This window comes from Excalfactoria chinensis, chromosome 5, assembly GCF_039878825.1.
Source record: "Excalfactoria chinensis isolate bCotChi1 chromosome 5, bCotChi1.hap2, whole genome shotgun sequence".
NCBI classification, from domain to species: Eukaryota; Metazoa; Chordata; class Aves; order Galliformes; family Phasianidae; genus Excalfactoria; species Excalfactoria chinensis.
The window spans coordinates 42375201-42401661 of record NC_092829.1 but is presented as its reverse complement, the minus strand read 5'-3'; the positions used below and the strand labels follow the sequence as shown (position 1 = coordinate 42401661).

The 26461-nt window shown below is 50.6% G+C and overlaps 1 protein-coding gene across 7 annotated transcripts in view; it reads right to left on the bottom strand.

Annotated features, from left to right (window-relative positions):
* Nucleotides 1–11316: 11316 nt before the first annotated feature.
* Nucleotides 11317–26461, bottom strand: part of DUSP8 (dual specificity phosphatase 8) — a 38847-nt gene continuing 23702 nt past the window's right edge. For 6 of the 7 annotated variants that reach the window (XM_072337131.1, XM_072337129.1, XM_072337127.1 and 3 more), the window contains 4 exons: nt 20190–20356; nt 18177–18336; nt 17852–17975; nt 11317–17479 (listed from right to left, as the gene is read on the bottom strand). In XM_072337131.1, coding sequence (XP_072193232.1) covers nt 16402–17479; nt 17852–17975; nt 18177–18336; nt 20190–20356 — 1529 coding nt within the window. In that variant the 3' untranslated portion in view covers nt 11317–16401. Of the gene's footprint in view, nt 17480–17851; nt 17976–18176; nt 18337–20189; nt 20357–25844; nt 26291–26461 lie in introns of those variants that run through there. The other variant, XM_072337132.1, reaches the window with a different exon arrangement.

Genomic DNA, 26461 nt, shown 5'->3' with positions numbered 1-26461 from the left:
GCCCCGCCGGCGGCCAACCCGGAAGTGGCCCCTCCTCCCCCCGGTCCCGTTCCTGGCCGCCGCCCGGGGCACGCCGGGAAACGTAGTGCCGTGCTTTGCTTCGGGCTGCCGGGGACGCTGGTGGAGAGGAAAAACTCCTCCCGTTCCAAACGTCTAAGCGGGCTGTTTCCAGAGCCACAGCCGTTTATTGCTGTGTACTAAAGCACTGTGTGACCACCTCCACCATGGCATTGCTATTCACAGACATGCGGGTGGTCGCACACGTAGGACAGCAGTTGATTACGAGCTGCTCGTGGGGTGGCTGCCAGCTGCAACCTCGGACTCCCTGCAAGACCGTCCTTGCTTGGTACGAGCAGCTTCCCGAGGGGAGCACTGCCTTCGGGAGGCTGCTGAGCAGCTCCGCTCTGAAACCTGCACTGTACACACGTGCTTTGTTTTGCCTTTGTCAGCTTGCGTAGCTTTAGTTGTATTTATAAATCAGAGGGTGAGAAAGGAGCCTCACGGCAGCACACTTTGCAGAGCGGCCGGACAAAGGTCTCGCACAGGGTTTAAAATATCAGATCAAACCATCTGCAGAAAATAATTATCCTTTATGCAGACACTCGGTCCAGTCATTATCTGCAAACATTAGGGAACAGATGTCCCTCATTTGAATTATGTTTTCTTGTTGGCCTTTGTTGGGAATATTTTTGGCAGGGCATTTAAGGATGAGCTCTGCCCGACTTTACTGAGGGGCGCATTGTACCCCGAGCAGGGTGTTTAGTCATATGACGCGTGTTTTAAAGCAGAGATGACTCCTAATGCAACGAGTTTGTCATGTCAGATTAGATGTTTTCCTCCTGATTGTATCAAGGAAAATACACAGCAACTGGCACGGGGGGAATTAATTCTGCAGTACTCATTCAGAAAGCCGACGTCTATTTTATTAATCTTTCCTATCATAGTTGGCGATGTCATGAGGCGTTCGTGTGTATCTCACTTATGATTACTGTCTGAAAGTTGTTATCAGTTGGCAAATTGATATTACAGACATTGCAGCTACTGCATTGTTTTTCTTTTTTTTCTTCTTCTTTTTTTTCTTTTTCCCTTCAGCCACTGACCCAGTATTTCATGTTGTTCCCTGTTGAGACCTCTCTCCATCAGCATCTCTGTGTAGAGACATCTCCATCACCATCTCTGAAAAGCAGAGATGTGTCAACCTAGGAGCAGTGTTTTTTCCACTGGTTGTCCTGTAGTTCCCCTTCTGCTTCTTCTAAACCCTCTGATAAATGCTTTGCAGCCATTGCATCTTTGACAATATCCAGTCTGGCAGGCTGTGGGACTCGCTTGTGCTAGACACTATATTATACATCATGGTAAAAGGATGCTATTTTTCAGGGTAAGAGGCTTGCAAGTGCTAGCACGACACAACTATAAGATGTTTAACAATAACTGGTTCTTGACATGTAGATGTGGTAGGAAGGGAAATTACAGGATGGCAAGAACACCCCAGTCTACCCAAAGGCTCTTCCAGCAGCCCTGATGAGCGATGCTGCAGTCCCCAAGGTAGCTCAGCACGGCTAAAAGCTGCCTTGGAATAGCTGCCCTGAAGGTTCATTTCCTTATTTTTCCCTCCTGCAATTCTCATGACCAGATCTGTACAAAATGTGACATTTGATAGCAGCTCAGACACAATCTTCCATGTATAGCTGACTTGCACGTTGGCTTTTCAGTTGGCTTCTTTGCCCAGCAAGTAATAAAGAGGTGCTGCTAAGGACAAGCGGCTATGAGGAAGTAATCAAAGCACCAGGCTCTCTGCAACTGTGTCAACTTTACTGCTCGACTTTATTGCCATTGCCTTCTGCAGCAGCAAAAGCGCAAGGTGCAGGTGTGCAAACATCAGCTTAGGCAGCAGAGCATAAGGAGTGGGAATGAACTTTGGTCACTTGCTGGCATACTGCATCAGAAACACCTGTCCTGTCTCCACAACCCAACGTTTGGTACAAGCCAGAAGGCCTCAGAGCTGATGCTTTGACAACCATGACAGGGGGGCGAAACATCTGAGCAAGCTGAAAGGCTGCTGCTCAGATCCAGAACTTCAGCTAGAGGAGGAAATATACAGTCGGTGAAAGACATGACAGGGAGGTGGATTTGGGTTCCAAATGGTGCTTTTGTGAATGTTCTGAATGTGGCACTGGCTCTTTAAGTCAAAAACATTCACATATTCCTTCCCTGGGACAAAACATCTTTGTCACTGTGCATGAAACATGTTATGGTTCAAATTCCTGCAGAGCCACTAGAAAAAGCAAAGAGCATGAGTCTGACAGCGTGGGCCTGCCTGCAATGTGATCATTAATCATGCTGGATATTAATAACAACGTCTCTTCTTGGTTGGAACATTCGATTTTTTTTTTTTCATAAATAAACACTATGAGTGGTTCTAAATATCGATTGCTGCCAATAATAGTAACACACTTTAGATATAGTCTTACAACAAGACAATCTGCTGAAGACCAGACCAGACTGATATATAAATATGCATGTATGCATATACATTTATATAGAGCCCAACTAGCTAGGAAATATGGCTTGCATTTGCATGTCTATAGAGTGCTGAAGCTTCAGGAAGGAGTACTGAAAATCCGTACTTGGGTGTCTGCATTTTCAGAGATGTTGAACAAAGTAAATCTCTGGGTAATTTTTTCTCCATCTCCTGTTCACAGGAAAACAGTAATATTGGATATTTCCTCTTTTACAGAACAACTTATGAGTGGATGTTACAGCACGAGACCAGTGGTGACTGTTTTCTATGTTTTTTTCCCCACTAATTAAGCGCTATTGAGCAATACCTTCCTCATGCCTCAGTTGCCACATCTGGAAAAAGAAACATTTCCCTCTACATCAAATGTCTTGTGAGAGCTGACATGTAAATGCTCTGAAACATTCACTGCTTGGGAGTGCTCAGAATTTGGTAGATTTCTCTATTCTTCCAACTGAAGCTCTTCCTGGAAGAACAAAAGGAGCAGCATATCAGGATTGACACATCAGTTTTGCTATAACTTACTGTAGCTGATGCTGCTTTTTCTTACTGCTGAACTCTTCACTGAGCATATCCCAACCCATCACCTGTCACAGGGCAGACAAAAGCACAGAAGGTGGGAAACAAGAAATGTATCTTCACACAGGGAGAGGGATGTCCATTTGGTGTGGATGGGCTGTGGGCTACTTGCGGGCACATCATTGGAAACCATCCCTGCTGGCTGTGCTAGGGGATGGAGATAGTGCTGGAAATTGTTTGCATTACTTTCCTAATGCTGGATCTCCCTCACACGTGGCAAAATTCCCCCTAGGCCTCCACCTGATAAAAAAATAAAAAACATTGCCAGCAGACAGAAGATATACAGCTGAAGAACATCCATGAGTCTGTTTTTCAGAGTCCTGGATGCTTTTACCCAGCGTTAGATTTGCAAGTCATGGGGACAGTGAGGTTGCTGTGCCAAGACGTGGCTTCTTCACACCATGTACATGAGCAAGCAACGGACCGAGTGCAGGGAATTGTTTGGAAGGAACCTTAAAGCCTACCCAATTCCAGCCCCTTGTCATGGGCAGGGCTGCCTCCCACCAGATCATGCTGCACAAGGCCCCATCCAACCTGGCCCTGGATACATCCAGGGAGGGGGAATTGCTCTGAACTGTCACTCCTGCTGAGCTGGGTAGTGGGATGGAGCTCAGCACACCACAGAACCACCCAGCTCAGTGCAGGATTGGTGCTGGCGGGGCAAATGAGGCCTTCCATGACTGCACTAAAGTATTCCCAGCCCCCTCTGATTACAAAGGGTGCCTGGCAGAACAGGAGTCTGTTTGTCTACTGCTCTCTGCACAAACAGCCGCTTCTGTAAGTACATCTCACATGAGCAATTAGCCCCTACAATAAAGAGATCCCATCTCTGCGGAACAGTTCGGGGAAGCTGTTCTTTTGCTGGCATCAAACAGTCAGCTCTGCCCAGCCTGCTGCCCTCCTGGGGAGACCACAGGTCTGAAAAATGTCCCCTTTCTGTTCCAGGGCTTTGTGCCTCGGTGTGACACATGCAGTGCCACTGCTCTCCAAACAGCCCCCAGACAGAGATAAGGCAGTGCTGAATGCGGAGCTGTGCAGGGAAGGGGCACTCATGGCTCCCTGGCTCCTGTGATACCCTGGGGGCAGGGAGAAGTTATTTTAAGGCCACAGGAAAGATTATGCTGTGAAATTGAAGCTGGCTCCCACTGCACTTGGAAACCACTCACTCCAGCTCAGCAGACATTCTTATCACTAAATGCAATAGTGATGATTTCTCCTCTCCCTCCTTCTCAGGATTCCTCTGCTTGCTACCATTTTTCTTCTCTTTCATTTCACACACTTAAAATCCAAAATTAAAACAAGAATAAAAAGAGGTTGGTTATTATTCACGCCTATTTGCAATGCCAGGTAAAGACCTCAGCTGGATGGCAGGCTCTATTCACTGAAACAACAACAACAACAACAAAACAAGACAAAAACAAATGCAAACAAACAAACAAAACCCACAAAGAGAGTTAATAACTCAAAAGCATGGGAAGTTCTGGTCCCATAACTGGAGGGGAGATGGCAAACGTGGTGAGAACATTGCAAGCAGTGTGCCTTGAAGTACAAGCCTCTTCTTGCTTTGTTCTTTGTGCTAAAAATAAAAGGGGAAGAAGTAGAGGGATGTGGAGGGGAGAAGGTCACTCCCAAGTGAGAGCTCTCTGGGGCTGTCTGAAAGCATCCGGTGTCCCACAGTGCTCAAAAAGGAGCTTTTGCTACCACAGTTGCTCTTTCGTTTCTGCCCCTGATTGATCTAAATTCCTCATTTTTTTTAACACTTCCCAGCTGCAAACACACCTTATTTTGAGGAAACTGAGGCTGAAATGCTCCTATGCTGCTACTGCCTTCTCCTACGCAGACATCACTGCAGAAATATAGCCAACCTTGCATGCCTAGTGCAAAACCCATAAGCGGTGACACAGAAGCTTGCTCACATCTTTGGAAACAACAGAAAGCACTAATATACCTTTCCTTGCCAGCTCCTACGCTAGGAATCTCTTTATCTGCTTTTGTCTGGAGGTGGGCAATCAAGCTCCATTTCCCTCCTGTGAGCTGAAGAAAGGAACGCGCGTGCACCCTGCTCCGAGCTTGCTGTCACCTGGGCTTTGCCTCCGAGGAAGACTCAATGGCACCATCTGATGGCCATCAGGAGAGCTGTGCAGGCACAGGAGGATGGATGGTCACTGTGACAGCTAGTCCCAATCAGGAACCCAGGTTCTAGCTGGGGTGGTGGTCCTGGAGAGGAGAAAGTGAGACTTTAGAAAGGGACAGCCATGTTGAGGTTGGGTAATGTGAGGCTCTCTTGATACAGGTGGTTTTGTCCTGGTCCAGGTCCAAAGGGAATTTATTTGCTAAATCACATTTAATTGATTTTTCTATGTATAGGAAGTGTTGATTTCTGCAGTAAATGCTGTCAACAAAAGCTGGGTTTGTTTCATGTCTACTTTTCAATGTTAGCAGTGGAAGGTGATCTGTCCTCTTCCTCCTCGGACTCTCACAGCTGTAAGGGCAGTAGGAGGTAACATGGTTTCTGGCTGTAGCTCTTTTTTGACTGCTCTGGTGGTCCTCATGGCGCTACCTGACTGCTTGTGCAAAGCTTTAACACTACTGTTAGGGCTGTTTTGTGATCCATTTCTATAGAAAAAATACAACACAGTTGGGCCCTTGGCTCCTTATGTGTGTACAGTGACACAAAGGAAAAATCACGTCTGTCCTCTTAGCCCACGTAGGATAAAAATTAGGAGCATCTCCTCTGCCCTCTGCCTGCCCCTGCCCTCAGCAGGATTTTCTTCCAAGGGTACCAGGATGCTGCTGAGTTGATCATTACCAGCAGTTAATGCTCCCTGGCAGACTGACAGGCTTATCTGAGTTTGCACAGCAACGCTGTCTCCTGTTTACTGGTCAACAAAAGCCATGCTGGCAGCTCTGCCAGGTTGGGAGAGGGAGGAGAAGGCACTGCCCTGGGCATACTGACTTTACATGGCCATGCTGTATTGGTTTTTAATGTACAGATGGTAACAAATGTACAGAAGGTATAAGTGAATAAGTAAAGGAAAAACTCACCAATGGTGGTGCCTTGGCTGAAGAAGCTGGGGCAGTCCTCCCTGGTGAGCGATCTCCAAGAGATACTGCTTCAGTGGGAGTCAGCCCTTAAATGAGGTCTCAGAGGGGATGGAGTCGAACTCCACCCCTCCCGGGAGCACAGCTACATCACTCTCACCTGTGCTCCCGCAGCTGACCCCATACTTGCCTCAGCTGATTAATCAGAGGTTCAGGCTGTGATTACCAATCTCCCATACACATGCCATGAGCAGAGACCAGCATTCCTTGCTGCTAAGCTGCTACGTGAGGTGTTTCCCACCCGTAATCCACACCACATCTCTCTGTGATATTGTGGCTTGCTTTGCATTCCCAAAATTCCCACTGTGGCTTTTTCTGGCTTACCAAGGTACAGACTCTCTGGGGGGAAGGTGTCCTCCCCCATACTGAGTAGGATTATTAAAGCACACAGACAAACAAAGCAAGGGGCCTTGCTAAGCCCTCATTCTTCTCACTGAACACCCAGTTGCTTTTCCCTTAGCTCAGAGTCCCTCTGGAAGATCATTCCTGGAGACTGTGAAGGAGAGAGGAGAGGCAAAGATATTTCCTGAAACCAAAGCCCTGAGAGGGACATGTAAGAGGCACAAATCAATGCTACACTTCCGAGAGCCTCCAGACTCCCTGGATCAGCAATAATAGAAGGTTGAGCTCATTGCTAATGGCTTTGGTGGGTGTGAGAGCCAAGGGCAGCCAGTCCATGCAGGAGAAGGGCTTGGTACTGTCTGCATCTGTCAGCAGTTCTGCTTGGCACAGCACCGGGAGATGGAGAGGGTGAGCACGCCAGGAAGATCCTTTTTCACCACTTCTCTGCACACAGAGCATTTTTCTCATGAGGAGGGGAATCAAGGCTTGTTTGTTGGCCAGGTGCTGTCAAATGTGCAGCTGAGCTGCTGCCGAGTGTGGAGCTGGTGAGACCACAGAGGTCATGTGAGCTGAATGGCTCCTTATACTCCCCTGGGTTATCTTGCTGGCTGCTTCCTTTTCAGTCTGCTCTGATATAAAATCACAGAGTTATCTAGGTTGGAAAAGACTTTCAGGATCACAAATTCCAACCATCAAGATTGTCTAATGAGTTCCATGATTAAAACATGTCCCTTAGTGCCATACTCACACCTCTCAGTGTCTCTACCCCTTATTTATGCCTGTAAGGAAGGAGACTTCCCCTGACATAAGAGGTTATTCTGCTACCTGAGAAACCTCAGTGCTTCTGCCCAGCTCTGGAGGCAAGGCCCATTGGTGGAACTGGGCTGATGCAGCTCTTCCATCACAGCACAGAGCCTGAGCATCTCATGCTCATGCTGGCCCTTGTCCCTGTAGGCTGCCCTGTGCATCAGTTAATGGGGAAGGCAGGGCAGGGAGAGGCAGCTCTGGCAGCACTTTAACTTGATGATGCACTTTTGCTTGGCATCAGCGAGGTCTGAGGGCAGTCTCTGGTGGATTAATGCTCTCTGGCTGGATACGAGGCAGACTGACCCTTGCCGTGCCCAGGCAGAATCTGCATCACCGCATATGCGCCTAGGAATGCCGGGACACAGCTGAAGGCAAGCCTGGAAGCCAACTCTGCAGGGCTGAAAGGTGCAGTGCCACCGCTCTCGCTAAAAGGATGGGCTGATCTCGGGAGGATGGCTGCTGGGCAGTGCTTGGTCTTCAGGACACGGGAACACAGACCGGGAGGATATGGGGACCACACCCGGCCCCTCGGGCTGATGAAGGGGACGGGTTGGGATGCCAATAAGGGCTCTCCTTCCCACCCCCTGGTGCGTACGGGCGGAGCGCTGGTGGCTGAACAGCTCCCGGCTGTGGGAGCCGCCGCTAGAGGCTGCTCCAGGCTGGTCCCTGCCGGGTTGCGGACTCTCCCACCTGCGACTGGATGGATGACAGCAACCTCCTTCTTCCCTACGCTGCGCCACAACCTCCCCGCTGTCAGCACACAGAGGCCAAAAAATCTTCACCTGCTCCGGTTCTCTCGTATATCTCCTGACCTCTGGGGCACCTTCCCATGCGCCTGTTCCCATGGGGGTGGATCTATTTGCCTGAGATGGGTGTGCACCGATGTGCATGCCGGTGCCTGTTTTCTCAGTGAGGTAATCCTCCAAAGTAGAATGACCCAGGGAGATAATGTCAGTGCATTGCGCGCAGTGAGGAGCCTGTGGGTGCAGTGGGGCCTGCCCCAACCACCTCAGAGGAATAAACCAGACAGGGAAGATGGTATCTTTTTGATTTTGGTCACCAAAGCCACTCGTTAAAGCAAAGGAAAGCTGTTGTAGCTCACCAAGGTGCTTTCCAGACCCCACAGCACCCCTTGGCTGATGAGGCCCTGGGTGGAGAGCAGGGAGGGCTGCAATTAATGGTGGCTACAGGCAGGATGGGAGCACACAAAGGGACAGCTGGATCCAGCAGAGCCAGCTTCATGTTGTCATTCAGTGTGGACTCTCAAAAATGTGATATTTTGGAAGTATTTTCTCATGCCCACACAGCCCTTTCCCAGTAGGGCAATGTCCAGGAGCAGAACTGTGGGGATTGTAGCATTTTAGATTGGGGCAAACATGTTTAGTGGTAAATCCACAGCAGGATAATGACCTCTCTGCATCAGGCAGCTTGATTAAAATAAAGAAATAAAGAAAGCATCTTTAAAGGAGAGGCAAGCAAAAGACACAAACAGCATCCTTGGGGCGACGCAGACATATGAGTAATGGGGCCCTTTGAGTAAGCGCCTGCCTGGCCAGCTCTGAGTCACTGAGCAAACAGCACCAGCGTGGAGCCAGCAGCAGGACTATTCTTAGCTCCTAGCTTGTCAGGAGCTGCTGCCGGAGGAGAGGAGGCAGGTTATGGGCTATCCATGGGAGGAGGAGGGCTGAAAACATTTGCTTTCCTACTAAAAAGCACCCAGAGCTGGCATGACACTTGTTTAATGCAACGCAGCCTGCAGATGGCAGACAGAAGGGTGAGGATGCTGCCATGCTCAGATTACGTTTCTCAAGGAGCTTGATGGAAGACAGAGCACCTGGGGGCATGGTGGCACCTCGGGGACATGGTAGCTCCTTGGTCACACACATTGCCCATAAGGACCTAGGGGCTGGCAGGGCATGGCTGAAGGTGAGAGGAAAGCCCAGACAAAGAGATGATGGGCATCCACCACGCTGCTACCCTAAGTATCCTCTCCCATCACCCGAACCAGTTTGGCTTCCCAAAAGGGCCCTTCTCCAAGGCCGCCTGCCATCACCAATGGGGCTGAGTTTGCAGCAGTAGTGGAGACACAGGGAGGGCATGACCTGCTGCTGGGTGCCACGAAGACCTGGGCTTGGTTGCACTTGGGCTCCTAAATAAAGCCCATCTAGTCATACTTACTCAAGTTGCTGGCTCAGCCCAGAAGCCTGGAAAACGAAATGACATCATCTTGGTACTGCTGACAGACAGTATTTCCACTCAGACACTGAGTACAAGGCCCTCAGCCAAAGAGAAGAGTGTGGCTGGGGAGTAAAATAAAGCCAGTAAAACCCACCCTCAGCATTGGGGAGCCCCCTGTCTTTGCAGAGACACCAACAAGGGAGACACCCCCTCCTCTCTTCCACACTGCTCATGGCCATAAAGCTGTGTTCTGCTGCTCTATCCCTCATTCTGCAATCCCTTCTGCTTGGCTGATGGTGGGAGGAAGCCTGTTCCTGACTCCCCATGAGGTTGGTTCTCCATTGTCCCCATATAAAGAATCCTGCTCGTGAGGGCCCGCAGAGAGGAACAGGACCCTTTGGCAGGATAGGATCAGGGACTGGGATTTCCCCCACACACTCTGCCTTCTTGTGTGGCCCTTGGCAATAACCTACCATTTCCACTCCAGGTTTCTTATTTGCAGAAACTGAGCTAAGTATGATCCTCCCCTGATTTACAGAGCAACCTGGGATTGGTAGAGCTAATCTTGATCTGCAGGGGTACATGGGAAGAGAAAAATCAAGCCCAATAACAATAATTACTTTTCTCCTTCCCATGGGTGTTGTAAGGATTAGCTCATGTTTAGCAAAGCTCCCTCTAAGTGCTAACCATTATTAATGTCTCAGATTGCTCCAGGAGCAAATGTGGCTTTCCAGGGAGTGACATTTTTTTTCCCCCTCACTTTGCTGGCACAGAGCTGCAATGAACTCATCACAACCCAAGGTAGGCAGCATCCTACAGCAGTGTCTGCAGCACAAGAATCACAGAATTATTAAAGCTGGAAAAGAACACTAAGATCATCTAGTCCAACCAGCAGCACCCACCCCTACCACACCCGCTAACCACATCCGTCAGTGCCACATCTACACATGTCTTGAACACCTCCAGGGATGTTGACTCCACAGTCTCCCTGGGAACAGTCCTCACCTCTCTTTCCATCAGTGTTTTCTGCCTCGGAGGGGTGAAGAGGTGAAGCCTGTATCTTCAGCCCAGACATCAGTGCACAACTAACAGGGCTGGAGAAAGAAGTGTCCTTTGGAGGATCTCAGATTGAGGTGACCCCAGTGGCGACATCCTGGCCATAGGGACCTGCAGGAGAGAGGTGCCTATGGGTGACCCCTTCTCCCCATACCCCTGCTGTGGGTGGCCGCAGCCTGGGGTAGGACAAAGTGAAGGTAGAGGTGGCGGTGGCTGGCAAGCTTTCAAAGAGGCCACAAGATAAATAAATAGACATCAGCCCTGTTTCAGTGGCTGCTATATTTAGCTCAAGGAACATTTATTTATAGGCTTGGCAGCCATTCTGAGTCAATAAAAGCACAAGAGCTGGAAAAAGGACGTTCCTGTGTTTCTCATTGCAGTAATGGTTTGTGCTGTGCAAACCGCAAGGACAGACACAGGGAAGAGAGTGCTCAGTGATTGCAGTGGGATGAGAGGATGGTTCTTAAAACATAGCGGGTTGCAGTGGGGCACCCCTGGTGGAGGGTGCATGTCTGCTCTTCGCTGAGGTCTGCAAGCATTCAGCTTTCTGGAGCTGGTGCTTTGAATTAATTGTGCTCCAGCCACAGGGCCCTATAAATACATGTGGGTCTGGCTGCATGTCCAGCTCTCCATCAGGTCTGGTGGATGCAGCCAAAAATGCATTGCCTTCTCTAAACCAGGACCCTCCAGCCCCATCCTGAGCAGCTCCCCCACAAACCAATGCTGACACCAGCTGTTAAAACACCTATTTGGGTATTTATTACAACACATTGTTCCAAAATACAAAAGAAAGGAAAAGAAAGAGGGGGTAGAGAAGCATTGCTGCTTACAGCCTCTGGTAATAAATAAAACAAAGACGGGGCAGAGGCAGGATGTCTCTCTGAGTCCGAGCGGGAGAACTGAACTGTGTTCAGTCCCACCTGCAGCAACAGGGGGAATACAGTGGGATCAGCAGCTGGAGCATCTTCCTTGCTAAGGACCTGCACAGTGTCTGCAGTGGATGCAGAACCCATCCATGTGTTGTGCTCTCAGAGGAAGGGCTGGATCCTGTGGGGATGCTGGCGGGAGCTGCACTGCAGTGCGAGGGGCCCTGCGTGCTCCCACCCCATCCAAGCGCAGGTGAGGTAGGAAGGGTGATGCCGGAGCGGGACCCCGGGCTCTGCAGGGGCTCTCTGCAGCTGAGACCTGAGCTCTGGTCCTGGAGCAGCCTCAGGAATGAGTTCAGCACAGGGTGATGGGAACGAGCCCAGACCATGAGGAGGCAAAGTAGTGACAGAACAGATCGTGTCAGGACTGCAAAGGGAAGGGCATTGTTAAAATCCCCAGATCAAGATGATTCTTCATGGGGCTCACGGTACAGAGAGCATTTCAAACCATGGAGCAGATGGGGCTCCTCTTCCCTTTCCCTAATGTCTCCTCCTAGCAAAATATTCCCCTTACAGCCACCTGAAAACCTCTGGGCTGTGTAAACAGCCTAAGTGATGGATTCATAAAACAAGGTCAAAGTTCTGCCTGCTTACTGGCATCCTGCTTTATCAGCCTCCGACAGACAGAGGCAGTGGCACCATGAGGACACTGGCACCAGGAGAGCCCATGACATCTTTCTGGGATGGAACACCAGTGGGTGGGCTTGGCTGAGTGAAGTGAGTGGGGGATTGGTGAACCAGAGGCATCAGTAGAACCCAAGCCCATCAGGGTGGAGCTACAGCCTCAAAGTGCAGCCAGCAGAAGGTCAGAGTGCCATGATCTGGATGGAGATGCCTCTGTGAGCAGGATGCCCAGCCAATACTCATTGTGGCTAACACTTTATGCTTTATGCTTAGACATTTAATTCTCCTTTCCTGATGCTGGTGGATTCCTGCCTCTTGCAAACAGATGGCAGTATGGGGGAGAGGAGCTGCAGGAAGGAAGGGAAGAGTTAAGAGAACAGATCTGCCCCCGGTTTGGTTTCTTTATGTCCTTGGAAAGCACCACCCTCCAAACCTTCAGATAGGGTCTGTTGGGGCTGCGTTTGCCTCCTCTGGCTTGGGAGCAGAGAGAAGGTCTGATGGGGCCTTGTGTTTATTCACAACAGAGAAACAAGGAGCAACATACAAAGAGTAAGAAGCAAAAAAGTACATAATCATAACCATAATAATCATAATAATAATCATAAATACTTAAATCTATCATCCATAGATTGCAATGACAACACTGATAGCTTATTATCATTAGTATTAATAATGGTAGGGGGAACGGGACAGTGGGAGGGGGCTTCTGTGGGGCACAGTCTCCTAAGGGGCAGACAAAACAGGGACAGACGTCCAAAGAAACAAACAAAGAGAAAGGTTGGGAAGGCAGCAGGGGCTGGAGATGCTGCCACAGAGGCTAGGGATGAGCCTGCTCCGACCCAAGCCTCTGGCTTGGTGTTGCCAACCTGATCACTGCCCTCCCTCCAGGTTTGCTCAGCCCCCAGAATATGGATGGGAAGGACCCAGCTGAGAGGCTCATGCCTGGAGACAGTCAGGGGGCTGGAGTGGTGTTCCTTCTAGCCAGAAGGAAAGCTGTGGTTTGGTCCATCCTTCATATGGTCAAAAGTCCCAACACCACCGCCACTGCATCTGGGATGAAGCAGATGTGAACATGGTGGGGTGTCCTGGACCACAGGGCATGTGGCAGCTGCTGCAGTGCCTAACCAGCTTTGGTGGTTCCTCTCTTAGAAGGAGAGACCTCTCCCCTGCTCTCACTTCTGCCACTACAAGGAAATCCACCCTCATCATATGAGGATGGACACCATTTGGGTCCCAGTGAAACTTGAATTGAGTAGTCCGGTTGCAAGAGCCCATAAAATGGCTTGGTCAGAAGATAGCCAACACATCCACCCTCATGACAACTCTTTGATTTGTGGACAAAGTTGTCCATCAGGCAGATTGGAAAAGTCACTCACAATAATTGCAAGCCTCTTGGTGACCCTCATGGCTCAGGTTTAGCACTGACAGCTAGCCCCAGCTCAGGCAGGGCTGCTGCGATACAAGGTATATTCTGGATGTTGCCTTAAAACATCGCACAAGAGGACTTCTAGTGCATACACCCAACGTAAAGGGGAAGGATCAACATGAAGGAGAAGAAGACTGCAGAGGTGGGTGATGAATGGCTCTTGGCCACTATGACCTATCTATGAATCTTAAATGGTTTTTTTTTTTTGCTCTGGTTTCAGAGAAGAGAGGAGCCCATAGTGCCTAAAGCCTCAAGCACAGTTGAAGAGCATTTGAGGGCATGGTAGAGAGATGACAAAATGCAAACCACGCATCCGCCCCTACAGACATTCAGAGTCTTGTCTACAACACTCACTCTTTCCTTCCTGACATACTCCATCTGCTTTTATTGTATGTTTGTAACACACCATACCAGCTAATGGGATGAGTTGTGTGAGTTCTTGCCACTGCCTCGCCATGCCAACCTGTCATCCTCTTTCTGTAAATTAATGCCCAGCAGGGAGACCCTACAATGAGTGCAACTCCTGAAGGTCTGCCTAGCTTTTGAGATGGAGGTGATGGGTAGAGAATGATTTCATCTTCCTTTTGTGGTGAGGGGGAAATTTCTCAAGTTTCAATGAAAGCACAGTGAAAGTGACAGGCAGAAAGAGCAGACTGTAAATGAGGTTGTCATTAAATGAGGTTGGCGGAGCAGGCAGTAACTAAAGGGGTGTAAGTGGCTGAAATTTGAGGAGGCAAAGGCCGAAAAGCCCTGGCACAGCTTTGCTAGCATCACTACCCTCTCAAACCATAGGGTTAACTTGCAGCTGCAGGGCCAGCAGAAGGAATGCTCTTTCTACCTACTCTATGGTATGGGTCAGCACGACTGAGCTGGCTTGAGGAGCTTGTTGAAGGCAGCAATGGATGGTGGTGTGCTCTCAAGGGACCTTGGGGAACCAAGTGAGAGCATGTGGGATCTCCCCATCACGGCCTCATTGTAAAACAGTAAGAATAAAGCCATGTTGAAAACAGCGATGAACCTCTAGACAGGCTTGTCTCAGCTTCAGGCACCCAGATGGAGGCAGAGGAGGTCAGGGAGCGGCAAGCTGCTCCTCCTTGCTCTATCACAGCTCCTCATGCCTCTGGGCTGTGTTCACTGTTTAACCTGAGATAGTTTTTCTTTTTTTTTCTTTTTTTTTTTTTTCTTTTTTTTTTTGTCATGTGTAAGTTGATTTAGATAGAAAAGAAGAAAAGAACAACAAAAGGAGGTACAAAGGTAAGAGAGAAAAAGGAAAAAAAGAGTGGCTCCAGAAATGAAGAATGCTGAAAGGATGACACGGGACACAGACACGCACGAACGGAGACCCCTGAGGTATTAGCTTTGCAAGCTAGCGCAAGATGAGGGAGAAAGCAAAGACAGCCACAAGGAGATATGTGCTTTGCAGCAGAGGCAGCTCAGTGCCTACAGCTCCAGAAAGCAGCTTCTCAGCCAGCCTGAAGTTGGGCACTGGGTTGCAAGGTCTTGGCTCCCCACTGGTGAGGGCAGCCAGGAAGCAAAGAGGGACCTGCAAAAACATTTCCCTAGAAAAACTCAGCCCAAGAGTTTTGGGGCTGGGGAGGACAGGCAAGACACCCCTTAGATGACATCCCAACCACTAACAACCTCCCCTTCCAATGTTGCAGTGGCATTGGATGCCTCTCCTTCCATGTGTATCCCTGGGGATGCCCAGTGCCACTTCCCTCCATCTCAATGACTCGCTCCTCTCTGTCTCCAGCCAGAAAGGGCAGCACAAGGGAGGGAAGGGGATGATGGCCAGGATGGGAATGATGGCTGTGATGGGGTAGGGGAAGAAAACAGGGACTAAGGGAGCGGATAAGCGGCAGCAGCTTCCAGAAAGGGAGTTTTCTGGCTCAGTTTGTGTTTTAAGATTTTACGACTTCCTTGTTCGCTTGTTTGTTTCTAGAAAAAGTGCTCCAAAGAGTTTTCTGTCCCCTTTTTGCTGCACTCAGAGGGAATGGGAGAAAATCTTTGTCATCGACATGATCTATAGAAGGAGCCACAGGCCTCAGATATTGCTTAGAAACTCGTATTTCAGATTTAAATACCATACACAGTAAAAATAGAGCTGAAAGTACCGCCCCACATTGTCTGCAAATCATTGCCAGAATGAAACAGCTTCAATAAATTAAAAACAAAACAAAAAATTGAAATATTATTTACGTCTCAATAAAAATCGCAGTAAAACCATTTACCTTTTTTCCTTTGTGTGTGTGTGTGTGTGTGTTTTCTTTATATTATATATAATATATATTTATATATGTATAGGGCTGCTCTAGTGCAGCATCTTTAGGATACTCAGCCAGAGAAACACGGGGGCACATGCTTAGTGCACTGGGGTGTGGGGAGGGATAGGTGGGCTGCCTCTTCCTGACCTTGACAGAGTGATGCTGTGCTCTGTCCTCATGGGACCACGTCCCTCCCCAGGCAGGAATAGGCTCTGCTCACCCTCCCAACCCCAAATGGTAATTCCTGCCCCTTCCCTTTCAAATTTTACACCCCAGATTTGAGTACGGGGCTCTGAGGGCTGCTCTCCCATCACTGCTCCATGTGCAAAAGCTCAGGGTGATGTCACCGAGAGCTGGAGACTGCTAGGGTGGGAGAACCAGGGTGGGCATAGGGAGGGACACTAAGCATTCACCGTGATGTTTCCTGACTCTGGATTCGTTCCTCTTTGATTTCATTTTGATGTGCGTGCTCCCAAAAATGCGCACGCGGGTATAAATACTCCCCACCCGCCCTCCCTGTATCTCACCCCATCTTAAATATCCCCCCACCCCTTTCTCTCCAATGACCCACAATGGGTGTCAGGACACCTCGATGATCTCCATGCTGCCTGAAAAGCTTGACTGTTTGCCTATTTTGCCCAGCTCCTCCCGGGACCTGCCCTCAGACATGGTCTCCTCGAACTCCATCTGGCAGCTCCTCCTCTTGAACTGCTTCTCTGCGCCAGCTTCCTCATGCCAGCTGTGCCTCCCATCCCGGGCCTCAGCCCGCTGCTTGTCCCTCAGTCTGATCTCACAGCCTCCTGGCATCCCATTGCAACTAAATGGGGGGTATGGACTGCTGCCACTGAACAGCGTCCCACCGCCGGTGCCACCGCCACCACTACTGGCTGAGTCCGTGCTGAAGTACCATCCTCCCTCAGAGGACGGGGTGCTGGGGGACTCAAGGTGGACGTTCCCCCAGGAGCCATTGGAGGCCTGTGGTGGGCCTGGCAGGATGAGCCTTGGCTGGAGGCTGTCCTCTGCCCCAGGGCTCTTGCGGGCAGAGCCGATGTTGAGGCTGAGGCCATGGGCTGGTGATCCAGCTTGGTGCCTGTGCTTGCGTCGCTGTCTCACCTTGGCCTCCAGCAGGAGGTCTGGCCCACTGGGCCGGTCAGGGCTATCGGGCACTGGGGAGAACTGGCTGCTGGGAGCTGATGGGCTATCCAACTTGCAGAGCTTGGGGGCCTCCCCAGTGCTGGGTAGGCCTGGGGGGTCCTGCCGCAGGCCGGGGGAGTAGGCGGACTTGATGTCCAGGGAGAAGGAGCGTTTCAAGCGGTTGGTGTCCTGGATGCGCTCCGAGGAAAGGTGCAAGCCATTGAGTCCCTGCTGCAGTGCCGTAGGTGACAAGACCTTGGGTGGCCCACCTTGCCTTTCAGTGTCACTGGGTGGGGGTGCAGAGGTTGTGCTTCTCGGTACGTCCTCAACCTTCTCTGAGGTAGACGGTGTGGGATGCCTGCCAGCCTCGGATGCCTCAGTTGTGTCCTGAGGAGCTTCTCCCTCACCCCGGTCGCCCTGGGCCTTCAGGGCCTTAAGGAGCTTTAGGCTCCTCTCATACTCCAGGAGCTGGCCCAGGAAATTGAAGTTGGGTGAGATCGATGGGCGACGGTCCTTAACAAACCTGCCAAGAGGCACAAACAACCCTGGTTGGTGTTCAGTCCTTCAGTAAGTCACCCTCTAATCATTTTGTCTCTTTAGGAGAAGAGACATTATCCAAAACCCTCTGAAGAAAGTGGTTGGGGGCTCTCTGACTAAAGTTGGGGTTGCTCAGATTCTGGGGGTTTTGCCACACGCCATTTTACTGCTCCCACCAGTGCATGCATTATGTGAAGGAATGGTTTGGTTCGGTTTGGTTTTGTTTCACTAGCACTCAGCCAAGGCAAGACAGAGCTTCAAGGAGCAACCACTCCCTTCTTCTGGGCTCAGCCTGCTTTCCTTCCATGGGCTTAGGCACACCAGCACAACTCCTCCCCATCCTCTGGGGAATGCTCACCTGTAAGCATCGTCGGATGACATACCCATGGTCTTCATGATGTAGGCAATGGCGATGGTGGCTGATCGGGATATCCCTGCCAAGCAGTGCACAATCACTTGGCAGCTGGACACCTTGGCTTTGTCTGGAGCATGGTAGAGAAAACAGAGAGAAAAAGTTGATGTGATCAGAGACATTATGCAAAATGACTCTAGACTCTTTCCCCAGCCCTCAGCTCCTATGTGTGAAAGAAGAGCTGCTGGGAATAGGCCTGTGGAGCACAGAAAAAGAGTCCAGATTTTGAGGGCTAACTGATGGTCCTGTAATTATCGTAATGAAAGCTCACCAATAAATTCAATGGATTTATCCAGCCAGGGAAGTAGCTTCTCACAGTAGTTGTCATTGACAGGAATGCGCATGAAGTGACTATCACAGATGAAGTCTGGCTTGGGACAGGAGTTGCTGGCGTTGAGGACATAGCTTATCCCATTCTGCGTCATCAAATCCTGGTGGGAGAGAAGGAATTGAAGGATCTGCTGAGTTACGTGCCTCTCCACACACTCCTGGCTGTTAGCCATCCCAATATTTGCTCCTATAGGTCTTCTGCTGGCTCCTTGGCCCAACTGGTCAACCAGCTGATGCTACCTAACTGATGCTAATCACACACTGACTGAGAGAGATGTGCCCATTTAGATAGTACAGGTTTGTAGCTCAGCAGATCTTTACTTTGGTACCTCAGCATGACCAAAGAATCCTGGAAAGGTGTTCCATATGGGAAAGTAAGAAAGGAAACCTATGAAAAGTCTCACTGCAAGTTCGGAAAGTATCCACTGAGAGAGGAGTGGTACCCCACCAACCAAGTTGGTTGTCAGTAGTACTCCATGCTAACCAGTGTCACCTCAGTTTTTTACTTCCAACCAACACTGAAAAGCACTGGGAGTTCTTACAGTCTTATTAGTTGTTCACAGTTCTTCACTAAATTGTGCTGAATTTTAGCCTACAAGAGGCTCACGTGAACCACTCATTTCAGGCTTTAGTGACTTAGAACATCCTCTTGAGAGGAACCATCTCTTCCTTCTTTTTGACTCTGGAGTGAACCTGGACATTATTTGGTGACTTTTTGCTTCAGTCACTCAGCAGACACCATCAGTGCCCATATTTCTGAGTCAATAAAATGATAGAATAAGGGAGACATAAAATATATAAGGGAGACAAAAAATAACAAGGGTCAGATGAAATACTCCAATAAGGGGATGACCCATGGACCATCCCTTAGGGAACTGGCTTTCTGGGTGTATACTGCTATATCCACACCAAGCTCTATTCTCTCCTTCCCAGAGCAAAGACAGCTTCATCTACATGTGTTGCTGACACAAAATTCCTGGCTGTCCTTTCCGCTTTCCATCAGATTGTCTGTACAGCCAAGGACAGGTTGCATATAAGAATGGAGAATGTCTGCGTCAGCTGCCTGACCTGAACTATTTCAGAGAAGATACAGAATTAAACAGGAGGAGAAAAATCTGTGACTAAAGGAATCCTTCCATATGTCGGTGTGTGCATGGAGCTGCCTCTCAACGTGTTGAAAAGGAGAATCATTGCCTTTATGTGACCTCTGCACTTGACCCAACTCTGCTGCCTACAAATGGAGCATCTTCTGGCACTACAGTGCTGGCAGAAAACACAGCTCCAAAAGACAAACAAAACCCTCAGAGGAGGTGGGGAGGAAAGGAAACCATAAATTTTCTTGGCTGACATTGGCCCTCAGGAGATTTTTTCTGTGGCTGTCTGGTGGCCAGTCCCTGCCCACCCCAGCTCACAGAGGGGCTGTCCCCAGCAGGCTCCACAGAGCCCAGCCTTGGCTCCACAGAGCCAGACAGCTTCTAAACTCACATTCTTGGCATTTTTCTCCTTCATTTCATTCTACTCCCTATATATGTTGTTTGTTTGTTTGTTTTCTCCCTCCTTTCTGTCTCTATCCTGTTCTGCTCTCTTGGTCCCTCTACCCACTGCCACCCTGACCAAGAATGTCTGCCTGGCTCCCTCCTGCCTGTGGAAGATGCCCAGTGGCATTTTATCTGCAATTCCTCTTTCTTCCTTCTTGCTGTTATTTTCCCTTTAAATAAAATTCTTTTCTTGCCTTAATATCATGATGCTGTCATTCCAGCACTTCAAAAGTGCAGCATTCCTCCTTTCTCCTCTCTCCCCCAGCCAAATGTTGCCCATTTTTGGATCTCCTGAACAAGCCCATGGCCAAAGCTGCCCATCCCCATGCTTTTGCACTCTTCGCAGCTGGAGGAGTCACCATCCAGCCCTCTCCTACATAGGACACGGCAGACACATCTCCGCAATGGGGCTGTACCTTGTTCAGGACATCCTTCTGGGAGCCCAGGTAGAGATGCGGCAGGATGCGTGTGGGGCCAACATTGGCCACAGGCAAGCAGGGCTGGGAGATGCTCATTGGCAGGATGGCAGCTGGCTTCCCCTCACAGAGCCCCGGGAAACAAGATGAGAAGGTGGCAAAGCCTCCTGCAGAGAAAACAGGGATATTGAGCTCACAGCAGCAAGTCTGGGACCAGCAGTACTTGTCACCTGGAGAGCTGGGGATGAAATGGTAATAATTACCCATGATGAGTGCAGACCTTTACACAACAAAAATCCAGCAACCATTGTCAACCAGGGCAGACTCATTGCGATGACTGTGCCACACAAGCAAAGAAGAGCGAACTCTTTTTTCCTGCTGCAGCTGGATATTAATGCACATGTGAAGTATCTTAGAATCTTACAATCATGTAGGTTTGGAAAAGACCTTCAAGACCAGTCCAGCCATTAATCTGACTTACCAAGTTCCATCACTAAACTTAACGCCACATCCACAAATATTTTCAGTACCTCCAGGGATGAGAACTTCACCACTTCCCTGGGCAGCCCATCCCGATGCTGGATCACTTTCTCCATAAAGAAATTTCTCATAAGGTTCAATCTAAGCCTCCTCTGGTTCAACTTGAAACAGCCTTGCACTACCTCCTGCTCTTCACAACGTCATCCAGACAAATGACAGGTACCTACTCTGGAGACAACTAGGGTCACTTTTTGCTAGTAAAAAACACCAGGGCAGGATGACTTAATGGGCTAGTTCTGAGCAAGCCCAAGCCTGGGATTTCTGACCAAAGTACCACATGGCTACCTGTAGGCCATTGCACTCGAGCTGGCTCACAATCTGGCAGTGATATTGTGCACAGATTTCCTGCCTTTCTAATAGCCAAAGGCTGGCCTGGTTTGCACGGTGGCACTAATTAGAAAAGGGAGCCTGCAAAATTAGAGAGGGGGCCGTAATGTACATTTGGCCAGAAGGGGAGAAATTTAATTTATCTTGAACAGATTTCCTTACCATTTTTCACAGTCTGACCTGGGTGAACGTGACAGCAAGCAGTGCCCAATGTTCTGCAACAAGCTACTCATACCATCTTACCATATCAAAGCCCACTATCAAGAGAAAATGCCCAGCTGGGGATGCAGTAGGTGGCATCTGACAATGCTGTGGTGCTGGCACCATCAAATGCATGGTCTAAATGGGAACAAACCTGCCCCAAAGCCAATTTCCTTCTCAAGTGGCTGGAATAGAGGCTTCAGCAGGACAGTGAGCATTGCTGTAGCAACACAAAGCACTGTTGCACATCATGCGTGGTCACACAAGGGCAGTGGTTATCTCAATTTGTGGAGTCAGGCTCCATAGTGTAAAAGATTCAGCTACAGAGAATGGTGTTGCCTGAAATGGGATCTGAGCTTGCAGCTTCTACTCTTGTCTGCAGAGTCACAATGCAACCAAATATAGCATGTGGAAAAGGAAACTTCTTTGCCAACACTGGAAGACTACAATGACTACTCTTGCACCACGGGATTCAACACTACTGCCTATCTCTGCAGTGGAATGAGTACTTTTAACAAGCCCTCACTAATGACCACTCCATTCAGCCTCTCCTCTTGGAAACAGGGCAGACTTGGCATGCTCAGTTTACCTCCTCCAGGATTTTGTGGCAGTTCTGCTGATTCTTCTGAAACAAACCCCTGGAAATCAGAGCAGGGCATGAAATCACACTCACACCACCCTTCATTCATTACTATCTCCTTGCATCTTGTAAGTTACAGCCTCCTCCAGGGGAGCAGCTCCTGTATCAACTCCAGAAGATGTCCTCCAGCCAACCTTCCTCCTTTCTCTTACACCTCCCTAGCTGGTGGCTAACACAAGGCTCAGCTTTAAAACTTGGCTGAGTCAGGAGGCAAAGAGTTAAAGCACCTTATCATCTTCTTTAGCACTTCCTCTTCCCTGGCTCCCTCTGAAATGACATCACCTCTCAACTGGGACATTAAATCACAGCAAAAGAAGGAGGCCCAGCACAGGTGCAGCACAGCTCTGGTTACCACTCACCCTGGTGCCACATCCCTATTGCCAAGGAGTGTAAATCAGCACCCTGCACACGTGTCGCTGCCCCGCTTGAGCTGCAGGCACACGTGGGGAGAAGCTGGGGGAGAAAGGTTTGCATGGTGAAGAAAGTGTGCCTTCTGCAAGCATGTAGGGTGTAATGGGACACAGACTTGACTTGTACACAGTGATGTGGGGGGTTCCCAGAGAAACACAGTGTGTTTATGGGAAGCGGGGCACACGTACAGCATGAGAGAGCAGTGCTCTGTTCCCCAGCCTCTCACTCTTGTTCATACCCATCAAGAGCTGCCCGAGGCTGCCTCCAGCTTCAGATCTCTCTTCAAAAGCCATGAGCATGCAGTGACCTCATCGCTACAGCAGGTTGGGACACGCCAGCATTGCCTTCTCCCCCTTAGCCTCCTCTGCACGGGAAGCAGCAGTGGGGGCATAGGCCACACATTGGCCCCAAGCAAACCTCCTCCATCTGCGCTTCCATCCCTCCTGTCCTCATTTCCCCCACAATCTCCACCCTGCTCACAGCTGCTCAGGGGAAACCCTAGAGATGGATACCCACTGCCTGTCCAACCCCACAGCAGTACTCACCCCGCCTGTGCCAGCTGCTCCAGCATGCCTTGCATTTTTAGAAAGCAAAGCAGCTCTTCCAAACAATCCCAAAGGCAGTGAGTGTCCCTGGCAGTGCTCCCACCAATACCTGGGCTTTCCCCTCTGCACCCCAGGCCACATACCCCAGCCTTTGTTCAGAGAGAGCAGTGTAGCCCCGTGGTCTTTCCTTCCTCTGGGTACATGGAGAATTAGGGTCAGGAAGAAGTTCTCTCTGATGTATGTGGGTGCTTATGGGTCTTTCTGATGTTCCCCCATAGCCTGGCTTGTTGGTGAGGGGTTTCTGGCCAAGAAGGAAGTCGTGAGGCAGAACCAGGGGAGTGCTGGGGGTGGAAACAACCCCTATATGCTGGGGATTCATTCAACAATATCCCCAGAGAAATAATACTGGGCATTATCACCTACAGCCCTGCTGCATGGCCCTGGGGATGGGGTAGGATATGGTGGCCAGCAGAGGATAGGAAAAGTCCCACACTGCTATCCCACATCCACCTTCATCTTCAATAGGCTCTCCCTGCTGTGCATCAAAGAGCTTCCAAGTGAAGGTGGATTTGTTGGGAACAAAGAGGTCCTGTGCTGGTGCCAGGAATGTGGATAAGACCAGAGGGTGAGAGAGGAACCACGGATCTCTCAGTTGCCATTTTATTATAGAATTATAGAATCAACAGGGTTGGTCTTAGAGGTAGTCCAGCCCTCCTCCTATCACCTGTATTTGGAAATGCAGCTCATGGCATGGATGCTGGCAGCACCTCATACATTTTCCAGCCTCAGAGGGTGTCCCCAGCTCTGTGAAAAACACAACAGCCCGCCCAGAAGGAGATAGGGAAGAAATGACACATCCCTGCACTGTGCCACCATTCTGCAGCAGCCAGCCAGATCTGCAAGCCCCCAGACCAGGAGCAGGCAGGAGAGCCACAGCAGGTGTTAAAGAGGTGCTTTACAGCCCACCCTCACTGTATCTATAGCAAGCATTAAGAAGCTGCTGGGGGTTTCCGAGCAGGTGCCAGAGCTTTTACAGCAGTCTGGCACAGCCCCAGTGCCCACCAGCTAACAGCCCAGTAAGTGTAGGGATGCTGCCACGCTGTGCTGAAGACCCCTAATCCCTCCCAAACCTCCCAGGAGGAGGCTGAGAGAGGCTCTGCCCGGCTCTCATTAAGATGCCTGCAGTGCTGGCAGCTGCTGCCAGGGTGGCACGTGGCAAGGGGCAGCAGGCATACGCGCCAGCACACATCTCGGCTGTGCTGGGCTGAGGTGCAGCTGAGCAGCCTTCAAAATGGGATTCGGGGAGAATTTGGCAAGACTTGGGGGCATTACAAGAATATTGCCTCAGTGGCAGGTTGAATGGAAAAAATGGGTGGCAAAGGGGCCAGGCTCAGCACATGTCATCCTCCAAGCCACTGGGAAAATCCCTCCTTGCCAAGCACCAGCTCCCTGCTGCTTGTGCTGGGTGGGAGCTGAGCCGGGCGCTGTGATGCAATGCTGCTTACTGTCACCATTACTCACTGCACGCTGGGAAGCTCCCGGCTTCCTCAGAGCTTCCTGGTGCCAGTGGTTGAGTTTTCCCCCTGCTATCCCCTTGCCGTTTCCCACAGCAATGGAGCCTGGTGCTGCCTCACTGGGTGAATTCCCACTGCTCTGCAACCTGGCCAGCTGCCATCTCCTGGTTGCAGCAATAGACGAGCTGCCTCCCTGCTGTACTGCCTGTCAATGCAAAGCATGCTTTCTGCACTCATTGCTAAGCTCAATCCTGCTCAGCCCTCCTAGATACAACAATATACCACAGCCAGCCACACACACGGGCCCTCTCCAGCTCCTGCTTTCACCCATCTCAGTGCAATGGAGGAGCTGTCTGCTGCTCTCCCCTCACATGCTGCACTGCTGCCCTCTCTCCATCCTGTCCAGCCCTTGTGTTTTCCCCAACTCGGGCTCTGCTTTCATCCTCCCTTCATTCAGCTCTACATTTCATCACCTCCATTGCTGGCTCCTTTTATTTTCCAAGCGGGTGCGGTGAGAAAGCTGATGAATCAGCCCTGTTCCTGATTCACATGAATTCCCCATTTTCCCAAGCATCACCCACCAGCAGCTTCAGGGTGACCTTGGGGATCAGTCCCGGACCCCCACCCCATCTTTCCCACTACAGGAGAAGAGAACTTCCCTCAAAATAAATAAATAAATAAATAAATAAAAGGAAAAGCAGAAGAAAGGAAGCCCTCCACCCACACAAACACGGACATGCTCCCAGAGCTGCTGGGCTTCATTTCCCTCCAGTGACTGTGCTGCTTTGGACCGACCTTACTCGTTCTATGTAAAGGAAAATGTATCATTTCCAGGGCTGACTTATTACTAATGACACCATCGCTGGGTTATGTGGTTCGTGCCACAAAAACCTGTCAAGCACTTTTAGCAGGCTCCCATTTTAAGTGGTGATGGAGGGGAAGTTTCTTGATTCAACCATTCGGCAATCTAGGTCATCCCAGCCTCGGCAGATTTTTAAGCTGCTCCAGTTAATATCTCCCTCCTCTGATCGTCCTTCACCCGGCACAGCAATAGGCTGCCGAACCCTTTGCTGCAAGCAACCAACCCTCAGCTGGGCATGCAGCAGCACCACGAGTGAAGCGAAATGGCTCCTCCGGCAGCCGCAGTGTCGCTCCATACAGCGCTCCCCGCACACCTCTCCGTCCTCACCCACCCTCACTCCCCTTCACCGGGGACGCGGCATCCTCAGGGACCGCGGGGGAAACCCGAGGGACGGACCCCTCATCCGCGCATCTCCCGCTCGCATCCCGCCGCCTCCCAAATGGCTTCTGCCCATCGCGTGCTCTCGCTCCTCGTCGCCTCAGTCTCACTGCTGCCCGCTCTCTTTGTATCGCGCTGAGCTCCCCGTCTCCATCCCCGCGTAGAGCCGGGGCCAGGCTGCCCCCCGCCGCCCCCTCCGTCCGCATCGCGAGGCAAGGAGCCGGCCGCCTGACAAACCTCGCATGTCCCTGCTCTCCTTCATCCTCCGCACCCTTATTTTCAGCTTCATCTGCCCCTCATGCACGTCTGTCCAGAACTGGTCCTCGGAGGGAGCGAGCATCACGTCCACAGGCATCCAGGCAGCCGAGCTGCTGCTCGCGGGAGTACCTCTCGCCCTAACAAAACAACAGCTGGCGGGCCGAAAAAGCCCTACGCCACCTCGCCGAATCAGCAGCCCTCAGAACCTCCCCCTGCGCCAGCTTTCAGAAAAAGCTAAAAAGAGGAGAGATGGCCTGGGAAGGGGGAGTGGGGAGGGGGCAGCTTTGCCCCTTCCCCTGCCTGCGCTGGCTGCCTGCGCGTGCAGCTCCCGCTCCAGCCTGAATGAGCTCAGCACATGAGCAGCAGCCCCGCTGATCCATCCACCACGGCGGCTCATAGCTAACGGGTCAGGCATGCAACCGCATTCCTTACTCAGCACACAGACACGCAGGATAACTCAGGGGCTGCGCGCCTGACATATGCTTTGCTCGCTGCTTAAAGGCGCAACAGCTCTTTTCCCTCCCGCCGTCCGCGCAGGATGCGGCCACGCTCCCCCCACTCTTCCCCCCCCCCCCCCCAATCCCCCTCAGCTGCTG